Here is a 15,706-nt window from a genome sequence, read left to right as displayed (position 1 = left end):
TGGGTCTGGGTCACATGACCACACCTATCTCTGAGATTGAAACACACCCTGATCCACATTGAAGGAGGAGGAGGAGGAGGAGGAGGAGGAGGAGGAGGAGGAGGAGGAGGAGGAGGAGGAGAAAAAGGAGGAGAAGGAAAGGAGGAGGAGGGAAAAGAAGGAGAAGGAAGGAAGGGAGGAGGAGGAGCAGAGGAGGAGGAGCAAGAGGAAGAGGAAGAGGAAGCAGAAGCAGAAGCAGCAGCCACTCGTAGGGGTGAAAGGATTGAGGCATGTGATGGCTAGCCTTGCTTGTTAGTTTGACTGGATCCGGAATTAACTGTAACACAGCTGCTGTGCACTTTTTGGAGGGATTGTCCTGGTAAGATTATCTGAAGTGAAACTCATCCTGTGTATGGGCGGTGCCCGGGGGTGGGGGGTGGGTAACAGGGAGTCGGAAGAAGGAAGCTCTGCATTTTGCCTGCTTGCTTTCACTCTTGCTGGCATGCCCATCTATCCTGTTGCTATCACTGTGAGTCAGCTATTGTTGGACTATCCAGGCTCCCTTAGATCCCCCTTAAATATATTCTCATGTTATCAGATCTGTTCCTTCAGAGAACCCTGAGTAAATAAGACCTAAAGGAGAAGTGCTGGGCAGGCAAACTGTTTTTACCTTTGGCTTGGTGTTCTTGCCAGGGGCTCGACTACTCCATCCTTTGAATAATAGCTTTCTCCATTGCCATCCCACTGTCTTGCTAAGTGACCAGGATGCATTTCACAGGACTGCCTTTGGGACCTGCGGCAGCAGCATGGTCCCTAGGCTACACTTTTGCCCAACTGAGTACAATTTCAGGATTCCATCAAGTAACCCCCAGGTCCCAAAAACATTTCTTAGAACAACTCAACACTCCATGAAGTATGGCACCTATGTCATAATTTATTGTTCTTATAGTAATCACCATCACCATCATCACCACCACCCTCCTCATCGTCGTCGTCGTCGTCGTCGTCAGCATGAATAGACTGGTTCTCTGCCTGGATGGACGTGCTTGACTGAATTCATGGTTCTATGATTGAACTTGGCCTTTGGAGCGTCCTTCCTTACAGGACACAATGCATGACTATTTGATGGCTAGAAGTTCTAACCTTCCAATTACATAGCTGGGCTTTCTCTTCTTTTTGTATGTATGTATGTATGTATGTATGTATGTATGTATGTATGTATGTATGTCAATATTAGGCCCACAGAGCAGAAAGATTTGCAAGGAAAGGAAGGGGTGTGCATTACAAATACCCAGAAGCACCCTCCAGAGAAGGCGTCCTAGATGAAGGAGCGTCTAGGCCAGGCTGACAGCATCCTGTGCTCCGTATTTAACATGTGGAGGAACTGAGGCATGGGGAGTAAATTCCGGTGGAGGCTTCCCACGTCTTCTTCCCACTTGCCTCTCCCCCTAAGCCCGCGGTCTTGAAAAAGTTTACTCTGCATGTCTCGGTTTCTTCATTTGTGGAATATGGGGTGCGGGGTGCTGCCAGCTTGGCTAAGATGGTCCTTCATCTGTGAGCCTAATATTGTTCCTATCACTAAAGCAGTACACAGAAAATCTCAACAGGGCTGGAGGGATGGCTCAGTGGTTAAGAGTGCTGACTGCTTTTCCAGAGGTCCTGAGTTCAATTCCCAGCAACCACATGGGATCTGATGCCCTCTTCTGGTGTGTCTGAAGACAGCTATAGTTTACTTATAAATAAATAAATCTCAAAAAGAAGAAAAAGAAAATCTCAACAATGTGCTCACCTGCACAAGACCAGCACGACCAGCAAGCCGACATGGATGGGGGGAAATTTCACAAGGCTGGCCCGGGGGAAAGGGCTATAGGTGATCAACTGCTACAGGGAGAGGAAGAATCAGTTTTCTCAAGGGAAGATGAACCCTGATGGGGAGAGGTTATTTTGTCCTTAGATACAATTCTATAGGCAATGCCAACTTGACTTGACAGGAGATATATCTATAACTATGTATGCATGTATGTATGTATGCATGTATGTATGTATGCATGTATGTATGTATGCATATGTATCTGTCTACTATGTGTCTATCTTTCCTATCTATGCATCTATGTGTATATGTATGTATATATGTATCTTGTATGTGTCTCTCCCTCCTATCTATGTATCTATGTGTGTATATATGTATCTTGTATGTATGTATGTATCTCTCCTTCCTATCTATGTATTTATGTGTATATGTGTGTAAATACGTATCTTGTATGTATCTATGTATGTATCTATGTATGTATCTATGTATCTGTCTGTCTCCTATGTGTCTATCTTTCCTATCTATGTATCTATGTGTGTATGTATGTATATATGTATCTTGTATGTATGTATGTATGTATGTATGTATCTCTCCCTCCTATCTATGTATCTATGTGTTATCTATCTATAGGAGATCATGAATTTGAGAGTGAGTGGGGGCCACAGAAGGTGTTGGAGGGGGGCAGGGGATGGGTAGAAATAGTGTAAACCCAGTACACATGTATGAAATTCTCAAAAAAAAAAAAAAATCAGGTTGCAGAGGCCAGAAGTGTCTTTTCTCGTCACCAGGCTGGAAGCCTGTGACTTTGGCTTCACGATCATTCTTTATGATCTCAGAGGCAGTGATGGTGGGACTAGGATGCCATTAGCTAGTCAGACACTAATGCATGCACGTGAGGACAGTGACTGATGAGCCATCCTTGACATGCGAGACTGGGGATGTGCACATCCCATTCCCTGTCCCTGCTCTCACTGTTGCCATCTCTAACATGTGACGAGTGCACATGGGGTCCTCGTGGCCTCTTTAGTGGTCTCCACCTCTGACAGATGTGCTGCCCTTCGAGGCCGTGCAGGGAATGGAGTGCTGCTGGCATCTGGATTTTTACCACAGAGAAGCAGCACAGTGTAGTTCTTGTCAGGTTCTTGCAAGGGGGTGGGGGGTGCCCTTTATGCCACTGCCATCTCTCACACAGCATGGAGTGTGCTTGCTATGTCTCCCATGTTCAAATGCTGTATAAACCGCCGGGACTCGCCTGCCTCCCACCCACGTCATCTCAACCCTCTGTCTTGTAGGTCCCTCTCCCAATTGCTACCTCCAGAATTTGTCCATTCATTGTGTACAATTTTTACTTTCTTTCTACAGCTGCTCCCTTTATACATAACCTAAATACATAAAAATAAGATTACATTTTTATTTAGCATGTGTGTGTGTGTGTGCGTGTGCGCGCGCGCGTGCACGTGTGCATATGTCCACAGAGTCTAGAGACCAGTGTTTGAAAGTCAGTTCTCCTCTTTTACCATGTACAGATCCTGGGAATTGAACTCAGGCCCTCAGTCTTGGTAGCAAGCCCCTTTATCCATCCTGCTGGTCCCCAACACCTTAAAACCAGTATTATAAATTTCTCACAGCCAGTTCTCCCTTATCACATCTATGTCTGGATTCTTGGAGACTTTGGGGCTGAAGATGTCTCTGTCTCATGAAGGCGCTTGCATTGGTAGGTCCCCCACCCCCTCCTAACCCCGTGGTGTTTTTTTTAAACCTGTGGGTGTGACCCCTTTTAGGGGTCAAGTGACCCTTTTGCAGGGGCCACATATCAGATATCCTGCATATTAGATATTTATATCACAATTCGTTAAAAAGTGGCAAAACACAGAAATTACTTTGCACCTGAGGTACATGCAGTAACGAAGTAGCGCTGAAATTAATTTTATGCTTGGGGGAGGGAGGTCACCACAACATGAGGAACTGTATTAAAGGGTGGCAGGGCTAGGAAGGCTGAGAACCACTGATTTATTGCAGTGCCTGGCATCCAGCACACACAGACATCCTGCGGGCTCTCTTGTACATCACCATCCCATCTCTGGGAAGGCCCCAAGCTACTGGGTACAGTGTGGCTGCTGCTCTCACTGAGAGGTCTGAGCATTGGAGGGGATGCATGTTACCTTGTTTACTCCATATGAAGTCCCCGCCCAGCTCCCATGCACGTGCTCTCTTCCCATGATAACCAATGCCATTTTCTAAATATTTAAATAGACGCTGACGTCATCACCCTTCATCAGCCTTCCCAGCGAGCTCTTTTTTTTTCTTTCATTAACAATAACTTTATTCTCTAGCAGGTCATTCCTCTACTGCTTCAGTATTTTCCTCTCAGAAAACACAAGTTTTAGAACTGGATCACTTGGCCCTTTCTCTTCTTGTCGCCTCCAAGAATAGAAAACTCGTCTTCTTTAAACTTACCGTCAAGCAGGAGACCCCAAAACTCTGACTTCTTAGCCTAAATATGACCTGTGGTTTGCTTTTATAGGATTTTGTTTTAAAAATACGACTATGTAACTGGGCATAGTGACACACACACACACACACACACACACACACACACACACACACCTGTGATCCCATTGTTTGGGGAGCAGAGGCAGGAGAATCAGGAGTTCAGAGTCAGCCTCAGATACATAAGTGAGTCCAAGATCTGCTCCCACAACACTGGGTTTCGAAACCAAACAACAAAAGAACCGTATGTATAAACAGAAAATCCCACCAATATCTACCAGAACGTTTCTCTAGGGAAGATACAATTTTAGAGGCCCTCTTAGCAGCTGCTTAGACAGCTTGGGAAGTCTCCCGGGATGGTGACTTTAGGGACCAGATATATTGTTGCTGCTCTCTTGGATTCTAATGAAACTGTTCACTCCAAAAATCTCTTTCCCTGCGTCTCTTGACGCCCAAGAGATGGGAGAGGATGATGATGGTGGTGTGTGTGTGTGTGTGTTTTGCTGCTGCTCACTCCCGGTCATGTTTCAGTAACAAACCGTGTTCCTTGTCTGAGCTCTTAGGTGTTGTTACTGTTGTTAACAGTCTCTGCCTTCCTTTTTGGCAGGACAGTTACATTTCGCTCCAGGGCATGGTGAAAGTGGTACTAACAGTCGCCACTAGATGGCGCCGTAATTCCGAGCAATCGACCGAGAAGGGTCCTGGCATGGAGGAAGCAGAAAGTCTTGTGATTTCAGGCTATTTCCCATCCTAGACGGACCTCATTCTAGACTCTCAGCTCTGCCACAGGTCTTCTGTGTCTGTCTTCCATGTGCTTAATTACAGAAATGGGGATTGTAGTAAAGTAACACCCCCTTTCCCTCAGAGAGATGCTGTGAACACCAGGGAGACCAGACTTCAAGCATTGGGCGTCACAGTGTGCCCACGAAAGCCATTTCTTGGGCACACGTCTCAAGACATGGCAACTTTTGTGACCTCCTTGTATAGCAACAGTGAGAACCTGGGCACAGGGGGTAGCAGTGGAGGAGCCCACAGTTGGGCAAGGTTGACCAAAGGGTTCCGAGCCACAGCCGGATGATGACAATAAGTTCTAGGGTGCCTGTGACACACTGGGGACAGCTGTAGCTACAGATGCTGTACCTTGTTTAAAAAGACAACAGGGGTGAGGGCGGGAGTCGGGGCTGGAGAGATGGCTCAGCGGTTAGGAGTGCTGGCTGCTCTTCCAGAGGTCCTGAGTTCAATTCCCAGCAACCACGTGGTGGCTCACAAGCATCTGTGATGGGATCCGATGCCCTCTCCTGGTGTGTCTGAAGACAGTGACAGTGTAGTCATATACATAAAATAAATCTTAAAAACAAAAGACAACAGGGAAGGCTTCGGGACATTTTTATTATACATGTTAAATCATCTGAGGAGTGAGTTATGTTTACCCACACTGAACCCCGCACAGTGCACACATAAAAGATCACCTGGTGCAGTGTGCACAGTGTTGATGCTTTCTATGTAATTATCAATCAGTCCCAAATACGATTAGGGTCTGGGGAGATGGCTCAGTCAGTGCTACGCAAGCGTGAGGGTCTGAGTCCAGATCCTCTGCACTCATGTCAGAAAGCCAGGGAGGGGACGCAGGTGCCTAGGATTCTGGCGTTGGGAGGCAGAAACAGGAGATCTAAGAAGCCTGCTAGCTGAATCTACTAACTGCAGCTTTGCTGCAAGACCCTGTCTCCCAATATGAAATGTGAAGTATGTTTCAGTGTTTTCTAACTTGGCAGAAACCTGGACACTCCCAGGAGGTGGGGTGGGCGGGGACTGAGCTGAGGAATCTCTCACCACACGCACGGGCCTGTCTGTGGAGCACTGTCTTGATCATGCCCGGTCCACTGTGAGGGGTACCGTCGCCAGGCAGGAGGTCCCCGGCTTGCTACAGCAAGCAGAAAGTTTGCTGAGCAATTCCTGAAGAGCAAGCCAGTGGGCAGCGTTCCTCCATGGCGTGTGTGTCCGTTTCTGCCTGGCGTTAATGCCTTGACTTCTTCACGATGATGGATCGTTCCCTGTAAACCGAATGAATCCCTTTCCTCTCCAAGTTGCTTTTTGCCAGCGTTTTATTTATTATTAGGTTTTTTTGTCTTTTTTGAGACTGGATCTCACTGTATAGCTCTGGCTGGCCTGGAATTAAAGGTGTCCACTACCATCCCTGGCAGGGCAGTGGCTTTATCATAGCAGCACACGAAAAAGACAAGAGTGATGGAGGGACACTCAATGTTCACCTCTGGCCTGTGTGTACACACACACTCACACATGTACACACATGTACACACATGTATACATACTCATGCATGCACACACATATGCATGCATACATACGTGCACATACATGTGCGCATGCTCACACATGCACACACATACACACACAAACATGTGCACACAATCCATACACAACCTTATGTAAGCAAAAGTAATTTAAAGAATACAAGAGTTCTTTAGAGCTTCTGTGTCCCATCGTTTGCAGAACAGGAACAGTGGAAGAGCCGTTGTGTAGGGGCTGTGGAGACGGAATCAGGTAGTTCACGTCGGCTATTTCTACACTGTGCAGAAGGGAACTGCCAATCAGTAAATGGTGTGTTGTGAGCAAGTGGCTTATCTGTGAGTCTGTCTGCCTGTCCCCAGGGTCCCCTCTCTCTTCTCACTTTATCAGAAGACATCGTGATGTCAACCTCTGCCTTCCACATGTGCCCATGCATAGCATGCATGTACACGTGTGCATACATATATGCCATTTCTTTATGTGCATCACAGTTGTCCATCCATCCACCTGTCCACTCATCCATCTCCTCATTCATTCATTCATTCATTCATTCATTCATTCAGCTATCCTCCCATCCCTTTATCCATCTCTCTACCCATCCATTTATCCGGCCTCCCACCCACTTACACATCTGCCTATGTATCCGTCTCTTTTCCCATTCATCTATTCATCTGTCTGTCTACCAAAGCAGTGTATGTGATGTTGAAAACAACACTCTTGTTCCAGTGGCATGGGATGGGGACATTATTTGTGTGTCCTCAGGAACGTTATTTGCTAATAGAATTATTTTCTGCAGGCAAAGCACCCAGCACTGGGTTGCTGGATCTGCAAAAGCTCACGAGTTGATAACTTGTTCTATTAAGATCTGACTGCTGCACCCGAATGCCATGCCTTGAACTCTCCTTAGGCAGATGTCAGACATCCAGCTTAGTTTTATTATCCAGAGTTTTCGGGGAAGGGGGATGGTGATGGAGTCTGGGAGAGAAGGCAGAGTCGGCTTTGAACAGTGAGCGGAGACAGGGAACGTGGTGGGGGAGGGGAGGGCCGCCTGGGACCACCCTCTCCAACAACTTTAATGTTAAAAGTATCTTGAACCCATCTCACTGCTCCATGCCGTGCGTCCTTGAGAGAGGAGAGGAGGCTATGGCACAGGCTGGGCTTAGGGACATGGCGCTGGCTTGCCCTCCTCCACGGGGACCGGCCCCTCTATGTCAGGATGGGGCGGTGCCGGATGGGCATGTTGACCCTGCTCTGCAGCCAGTTGACGTAATCCTCCTGCGGCATGTGAATGATGTGTTCTCTCACAAACTGCGGGGCAAACAGAATTACTCTTAGAGTCTGCTTGGAAAGCTAGAGTAGACCGCCGCCCCGACCTCTCCTTCACATCCCAGAGGAAGTCCAGGATGCCCCTCTCCTGCCCCCCAGGACTCAGACACTCATACTTAGGTTGGTGCAAAACTAACTGAGATTTTTTGCATGGCTGAAATGTGTCCTTTGACATTGGAATACATACTTAAGTAAACATGGCTGTGTTACACACGGTTTCAAATGCGTGTCTCTTGATTTACATGTATGGCAATGACTTATTGCCTTGATGTTTATTTTATACTGTGGAAATTTATGTTGGTCAGAGGACAAATCTGAGTTATTTTTTTAAAAAAATTACTTTTCATTTTATATGTGTGAGTGAGTGTGTGTGTAGACTGAAAAGGACAGCAGATTCCCTGAAACTGGAGTGACAGGTGGTCAAGAATGCCCATATGGGGCGGGAGACTGAACCCAGTCCCCCTCCCCCCAGCAAGAGCAGCCGGCGACCTCAGCTGCGGCGACATCTCTGGAATCAGCAGAGGCAATGTGTTTGCTCCAGGGGCTAATGAATGTCCAGGGTAAGGCGGTTTAGAGGGACAATGGCTGGTTTTGAGTCACCGCTGAGGCCGATCCAGTTTACAAGAATCAAGAAAGCTGTTGTTTGAATTGTCAATTTCTCTTATTGTGCCCAGTAACACCCATTTCTCGACGGAGTTGTGACTCCGGCCGAAAAGTGGACAGGGTAAGACAACCGGTGATGGCCATCTCTGTGGCTGGACTGAAAGAGTCTCTAAAGAAGGTCCCAAAGCCAAACTGAACCAACACCCGTCATGGCCGCTCTTTGTTGGGCTGCTGGTCTGAGCCATGACACGGGGACATCCCGGGGGATCTGGTGCCCTCTTCTGGCTTTGGCAAGCACCAAACATGCTGTGGGGCTCCTATGTATACATAGGCAAACCTTGTACACATAAAACAAAAATAAATCCCCCCAAAAGAGAGAAAAACCACTCAGGTTTGTTGTGGTGTCTATTCTTGGTTGTCAACTTGACTACCTCTGAAATCGACTAAACGGTGGTTTATCCGTGTGAGGGAATTTTTCTTAATTAAACTGTGGGAAAAGCCACTCTTTTTTTTTTTTTTTTTTTTTTTTTTTTCGGAGCTGGGGACCGAACCCAGGGCCTTGTGCTCGCTAGGCAAGCGCTCTACCACTGAGCTAAATCCCCAACCCTGGGAAAAGCCACCCTTGATCTGGATCTTTTGAGGTGGGAAGACACACCTTTGATTTAGGCCGCACCTTCCGCTGGCAGCCTACACAGAGGCCATGAAAGGAGGAAGCCCCTCTCTTTGCCAGCTTGCTCTCACTTTTGGTGGCAAGTCCGTTCCTTCCCTGGCACCGGAGCCTGCTTCTTTGAAGTCCACTCAGACATCCAGCCTTGTGGGCTGAACAGTGACTGGACTCTTGCACCTTCCACTGGTAGACGGCCATTGTTGGGATTAGCAGGACTACAGCACCCAAGGCATTCTAATGAATCCTTTCTGTGTATTCGTATTCATTCTATACGTTGTTGTAGAGAACTCTGACTAATGCGTTTGCCTTTTGCCAACAGACCAATGCTTTGAAAGCAGAGTGAAGGGGGCTGAGTTTTGAGCTATGGAGTTTGGGGCTCTGGGGTTTGGGGCTCTGGAGCTATGGGCCAGGCTCATCCAGCATATTCCTCTGACCTGCTCCCAGCCGACATCGTCTTTGCCGGGGAACACTTCTGTAACGAGCTTCATGTAGATGATGCTTTCCAAGAGCTCATTGGGTATGAAGGCATGGGTTTTTATGGTATTGGAAAACCAAACATGTCTCACTGGGGGAAAAATGTGTTGATCATAGTGGTTCCTGTCTTGGAGCATAAGCATGTGTCCGAGCCTGGTGTAACGCAGAACTCAAGGGCTAAAACCTCAGTTATTCTGCACTGACCTGTACTTCAGGCCACACTGGTTATTTGTGGAAAGGGCTCCAGTTTCTTGCTTTGACTTTAAGCTAATTCTAAGCTCATCTTGTTGCCATTCGTCCAAGAAAATTTGAGGGGAGCAAGAAAACCCAGCGAGATACATTTTTCCTCTTTTTGCTTCTTGAAGTCTTAACATTTTATTGGGAAATATTCATTTTATAAAGAAACAGCTCAAGAAGACGTTCATTGACCATGTCTCCTGCCAATTACCCTCTCCTTTGCCCACGCCCATTAGTCCCCTTAAATTTTCATGTTGTGTGTGTGTGCCTGTGCATACGTTTATGTGAAACCTAGGTTCTACATAGAGAAATTCAGTAGTCTGGCTTTCAAAGGTTAATGTAACAATGCTAAGTTGCGTCCACTTCTCTGTAAATGGCATGAGTAGCTTTTATAAAGCCATTTGTCCTGAAAGTCTTTGTTCTGGTTCGGCAGTTCTTTTCAGATTTGTGTATTTTGCTCTTGTGTGGATGAGTGTTATTCTCTCAAGAACAGGCCTGACTGTGTCCCAGGAAAAGGCTTGTGACACGCAAACCCAGTCTTTCACGTGTGCCCTTGCTGTCAGAAGGTCCTGACGCTCTCCTCCTCCACAGGAACGTGCTAGGTGTCAGTTCCTATCCTGGGAGCTCATCTTAAGGGAAGAGGGGGCTCACATAGCTTTCTTCTCTTTACTACTCGAGGAGAAACACTCTTCCATGCACCCCAATAACTGAATCCACAAGTAGCAAGTGGGGAGAGGAACAGCTGCTCTCAAATTAGTTCTGTCTAGTCTGTCAGAGTGTCCCTGGGGGTGCTTCAGTGAATGGAGCAGAGTCTGGGCATGTGAACTGGTCCCTAGGGCCACCTCCTCCACCACTTTGTTTTTGTTTTTTATAAGATTTATTTATTTCATGTATTTGAGTACACTGTCGCTATCTTCAGACACACCAGAAGAGGGCATCAGATCCCATTACAGATGGTTGTGAGCCACCATGTGGTTGCTGGGAATTGAACTCAGGACCTCTGGAAGAGCAGCCAGTGCTCTTAACCGCTGAGCCATCTCTCCAGCCCCTCCTCCACCACTCTTGACCTTACTCTGTACACACCTGCCCAGGTCATCCTGTGGAAGGCCTGGTGCCTCCTTAAGCCTGTCTACTCTTAGAGACTCCTGTGTGATTGGCTTCTTTTTCTGGAGGTGTTGAACCCCCTTTTCAAATACAACCTGTTAAAATTAAGGAGGCATGGGATGGAGAGAGATAAACCAGGGGGCTCAGCGTGTCTGCTGTTTTTAGAGAGGACCAGAGTTTGGTTCCCAGCACCCACATTAGGAGGCTCATAGCTGCCTGTAACTCAGGCTCCAGTGGGGATCTGATGCCTTCTTTTGGCCTCTGTGGATACTCATGTGCACCCCTCCAACACACATAATTTAAAGGGAAAATGAGGGCTAGGCCAGTGATTCTAAACCTTCTTAACACTGTGACTCTTTAATATAGGTTTTCATGCTGTGGTGACTGTCAACTGCAACATCACTTTGGTTTCTACTTCATACTTGTACTTCTGCTACTGTTACGAATCATAATGTGAATGTCTGTGTTTCCCGATGGTCTTAGGTGACCTCTGGGAAAGGGTCATTTGAGGCCCAAAGGGCTTGTGACCCACAGGTTGAGAAACGCTGGGCTGGAATGTTGGCTCCGTTGTTGAGACCGCTTGCTGCTCTTAGAAGACCTGAACTCGGTTCCCAGAGCCCACATGGCAGATTGTAGCCCCAGAGAACATGTCCCAGGGGCTCTGATTGCCTTTTCTGACCACAAGAGCACTGGGCATTGCACGTGGTACACATATGTTCATGTAGACAAACACTCACATGCACAGGATCAAAATAAATAAACCTTAGAATACGTAACCTTTGAAAGCAAACGCGCCCTAAGCGTTTTTTAGAAGTTAGGGCCTCGCATGTGATTTGCAAGCGCTCTGTCAGTGTAGCCCAGGCAGGCACTGGCCTTGTGACCCTTCTGTCTCCGCCTCCAGAGCAGCTGGGAGCATGGGCCTGGACCACACCTCTGTCTCCAAAAGCACCTTTAACCTTCCTTTGCCATCCTTCTGTTGTTGATGTCCCAAGTCTTCAGGGATGGTGGTAATGGTGACTGTTTCTCATCACCCTTGAGTCTTGAGTCTCTCACTTGACCTTCACAGGTCTCCTCAGGCTGACACGTCACCTCCTTGGTCACTTTCTGACACACCCACTGACTTGCCATGTGTTTTCCCAACACGTCAGTCCATGTCTTGCTCAGGGCCTTCACATGGGCTGTATTCTTGTCACCGTGTCTTGGGTCTTCTCTCTGTGATTCTGGTTTCTTGATGTTCAAGTCCATGATCAAATCTTACCTTCCTCAGATGTCGTTGTTGGCTAGGTCCTCCTTGGTTTACTTTAAACCAGGATGCATTACTGTGCACCCAACACACCTGCATCACAGTGCACCCAACACACCTGTCACAGTCACCGTATCACCGTGCATCCAACACACCTGCATCACCGTGCACCCAACACACCTGCATCACCCTGCACCCAACACACCTGCATCACCGTGCACCCAACACACCTGTATCACAGTGCATCCAACACACCTGTATCACTCTCCATCCAACACACCTGCATCACCATGTACCCAGCATGCCTGGGACCTCATTCACATGTCAATTCTGTGTTTGCAAATTTGGTCTGGTGCCTGAGGCCTCACATTTCCCAGAAGCACCCAGTGAGGGCCACAGTGCTGGCCCATGAACCCACCACATTCAGACAATCAGTAGCATGCTTTGAGGTACTCATTTCAACAATCATCCTACTTACAGATTTCCCAAGGCTCCCCATCTCCAGGGAGTACCACTTATGTAGACTCTAATGTTGTGCTCCTGCCCATTTAGAATAAGAGCTTCCAGAGGGCAGGATCTTTGGGTTTGGGTCTACTGCAAGAACACCTGAGGTGCTGTGGGGACTGGGGTGCTCATTACCTCAATGGCCACTGCAATGTCCGGGGAGCATAGCTCCCAGATCCGTAGGTCCTGGAGCACCTTCAGGAGGACGTGGGGCCGGATCCTGAGGTCTAGGTTCTCGCCAAACTTCTGCAGCTTTGTTAGGATCTTTTTGGCCGGCCGGAAGCTCTTCAGATCCTCTGGGAGTTTGGACAGCAGATCAAAGTACCTTCAAGCCCAAGGAGAGAGAGGCAGTTAGGTAGCCCAGGAGGGGGCTGAGCCTTAGGGAGCTCAGGATGGGGACTGAGCCCCTTGGTCTGCCTTCATTTTCTTTTCTACTCCCCTTGGGCTGTTATAGAGGCAGCATGAGGCTCTACCTGGGGGACCCGTTGCCCAAACCCAGTTTTTGTAGGGTAACACATGAGGCAAGTGTTTACTTTGGGTGGGGAGAGCCAGGGCTTGCTTCTGTTTCATGGCTAACGAGAAAAGGGCATGTCTTAAAGGGTGCGCTTGTAACATAGCTTTCTATAAAGGAGAGCATGTAGAAATCCGGAAGCCAAAACGGGGCAAGGGGAGGGCATTTAGGATTCTTTTCTGACTGTTAATCATGACGGGGTGCACATGGACACATCTGGAGGCGGGGTTGGTGGTGATGGTGATGGTGGTGGTGACAGACGTTATAGCATGTGCATTTTTTTTTTTTTTTGGGTCTCCACTGGGATGCATTGTTGAGGCAGTGGGACAGGTGGGTTCTAACCTGCTGCTAACCTACCTTGGCTCTAAGAGCACACTTTCAATGTGGTCAGGGCTTACTTGGGATGAACGATGAATGCCGGGTTCTTACGGAGTGTTTGCCACCCATGCCTGACAACCTGAGTTTGATCCCCAGAGCCCACAGAAAGGTGGAAGGCGAGAAGAGAATCTACAAAGTTGAGTCTGAATGTGGCCCCAACTTTCTCTACCCCCTCCCCCATGCAGTAATAATTCAATGAGAGTTTATTATGTAATTCATGACGACGAAGATGAAAAGTGCCCTCCTCCATCGCGCATGGGCCACGGTAGAAGGCTTCGAGGGAGAACTTTGCCCACCCAACCTTCTTGGATTCTCGTTTTTGTACTTACAGAATGCATTTGTATGTTTGTTCCTGCGTCTCTGTGCAGCATGAATCCCTGCTGTGGTGGTGAGCTCTGCCCTAGTTACTCAGCACACGGTGCCGAGCCAACTGCGTCTAACACCCCATAGGTGCTCAGTGGTTAGTATCCGAAAGAGCAAAGAAATGACTGACGAGTGAGGGGCCCAGCTGAGCGCCCTTTGTTGGCCGGCCGTGCTTCATGGGACTTGGTTTTAACCGCGCTATGGTGAGCCCTTGTTCCCCACAACCAGACCAACAGCTCTGTCGTTAGACGGGCTCCACGGTTGGAAGCTCAGCAGTAATTCTCCACTCTAGTATCTCCATGTGAGTTAGTTTCTAACCCTTCTGCTTTCCTCCCAGACAGGGAGGGTTATGAACTAATCCTTCCCGCACCCTCCCCATGAGGTACCTTTGGGAGCCCGTGTATCTTTGGGGATAGCCTCAGCTCATCAGAGAAGCTCTGGAGGAGTGAGGCATTGTGGGTAGTTCCTCCATCTCTCCTACGGCTGGCTCAGGGTTGCCCTGGCAAGTTCCTGATCCACATCAGTAAGAATATGGGAGGGATTCTAGGTCCACCTCCCCGCTTTACTCCTGTTTTTCTTAGATCTTATTTTACTCAGAATGGGGTCACGACCCAGTACATCAGACTCCCAATGCGTCAGACTCAGATTCGATATGGCAAGCAGATGTACAGTTTGGGGGTAGGCAGAGGCTCACGTCCTGTGCTCACCACGTGCAAACAAGTGTGGCCTGGGACAAGCGAATGGACTCCTTTGAGTCTCAGGTTCTTTGTGAAATAGGGGTTTCGTGTGTATCTACCAGGATTTGGGGGACAAACGTAACATTAAATTTTCTCAGGATAGCCTCTGCCATCCATCTGTCCCTCGGCTCACAGTGATTTCGTACAGCTGGTTACCATTTCCTTTAAAAATTACTTTTTAATCTTATTTTAATCTACATATCACTGACATATATCTAGGGCAAGTGTGAGACATGTCGGGACTTTCTGTTTTGCTTCTCTGTCTTTTTAAGACAGAGTGTCACTATGTAGCCTTGGGTAGCCTGGAACTTATGGTGTAGACCAGATGGGCCTTGGGATCATAGAGTTCCACTTCCCCCTGCAGCCTGGGTGCTGGATTAAAGCAGTGTGGGGCCACGCCCAGCAAACATCAGAACTTGTGTCGCATGTGGAATGTCCCAATCTGGATGCTCGGTACGTCCTCCAAGCACCCATCACTTCTCTGGTGAGAAGAGGCAGCATTCTCCCTTCCGGTCATTCTGAACTGCTTAGTGCTGTTGTCCTGCCAGCCCTCACTCTGTGGCTGCCTGTTCTTCCGTGCACTGAGGTACAGTGTTCCTAGGGTACGTCTGTCTGCAACTGCACCCCTGAGAGACTTAATTATTTTGTAGTTTTATGCACTGATAACTTCACAGAACTCAGACTCTGCAGACATTGCTTTGATGGACAGGTTTGGTATTGCTCTTCAGTGTGTGTATATGTGTGTGTGCATGCACGCATGTGTGTGTGTGTGCGTGTGTGTGTATGTGTGTGCGTGTGTGTGTGTTTTGTCAAGTGAACTCTCCTTATTTCTAAGTCTGGACCAAACTGATCGTGCCTTGATCTAGGGGACCTGACTGGTGGCCAGTGGTAGCTGGGAGGTGATGCTTTTAGGCTACTAAAGAATGCTGGGATTGACCATGACCCAAGCCTCAGGGACCATGTTGTCTGGTCCTC

General features: G+C 48.0%; 1 protein-coding gene across 2 annotated transcripts in view; it reads right to left on the bottom strand.

Moving 5' to 3' along the window:
• Positions 1-7,119: 7,119 nt before the first annotated feature.
• Ccdc60 (coiled-coil domain containing 60) overlaps positions 7,120-15,706 on the bottom strand; it is a 158,175-nt gene continuing 149,588 nt past the window's right edge. Inside the window, exons 14-15 of one of the 2 annotated variants that reach the window (XM_032886803.1) lie at positions 12,878-13,067; positions 7,120-7,892 (exon numbers count right to left, since the gene is read on the bottom strand). In XM_032886803.1, coding sequence (XP_032742694.1) covers positions 7,791-7,892; positions 12,878-13,067 — 292 coding nt within the window. In that variant the 3' untranslated portion in view covers positions 7,120-7,790. The remainder of the gene's footprint in view (positions 7,893-12,877; positions 13,068-15,706) is intronic. The other variant, XM_032886802.1, reaches the window with a different exon arrangement.

The sequence above is a fragment of the Rattus rattus genome, chromosome 16 (genome assembly GCF_011064425.1).
Source record: "Rattus rattus isolate New Zealand chromosome 16, Rrattus_CSIRO_v1, whole genome shotgun sequence".
In the NCBI taxonomy this organism is placed as follows: Eukaryota; Metazoa; Chordata; class Mammalia; order Rodentia; family Muridae; genus Rattus; species Rattus rattus.
The sequence above is the reverse complement of the archived record's forward strand: the minus strand, read 5'-3'. Positions and strand labels throughout refer to the sequence as shown.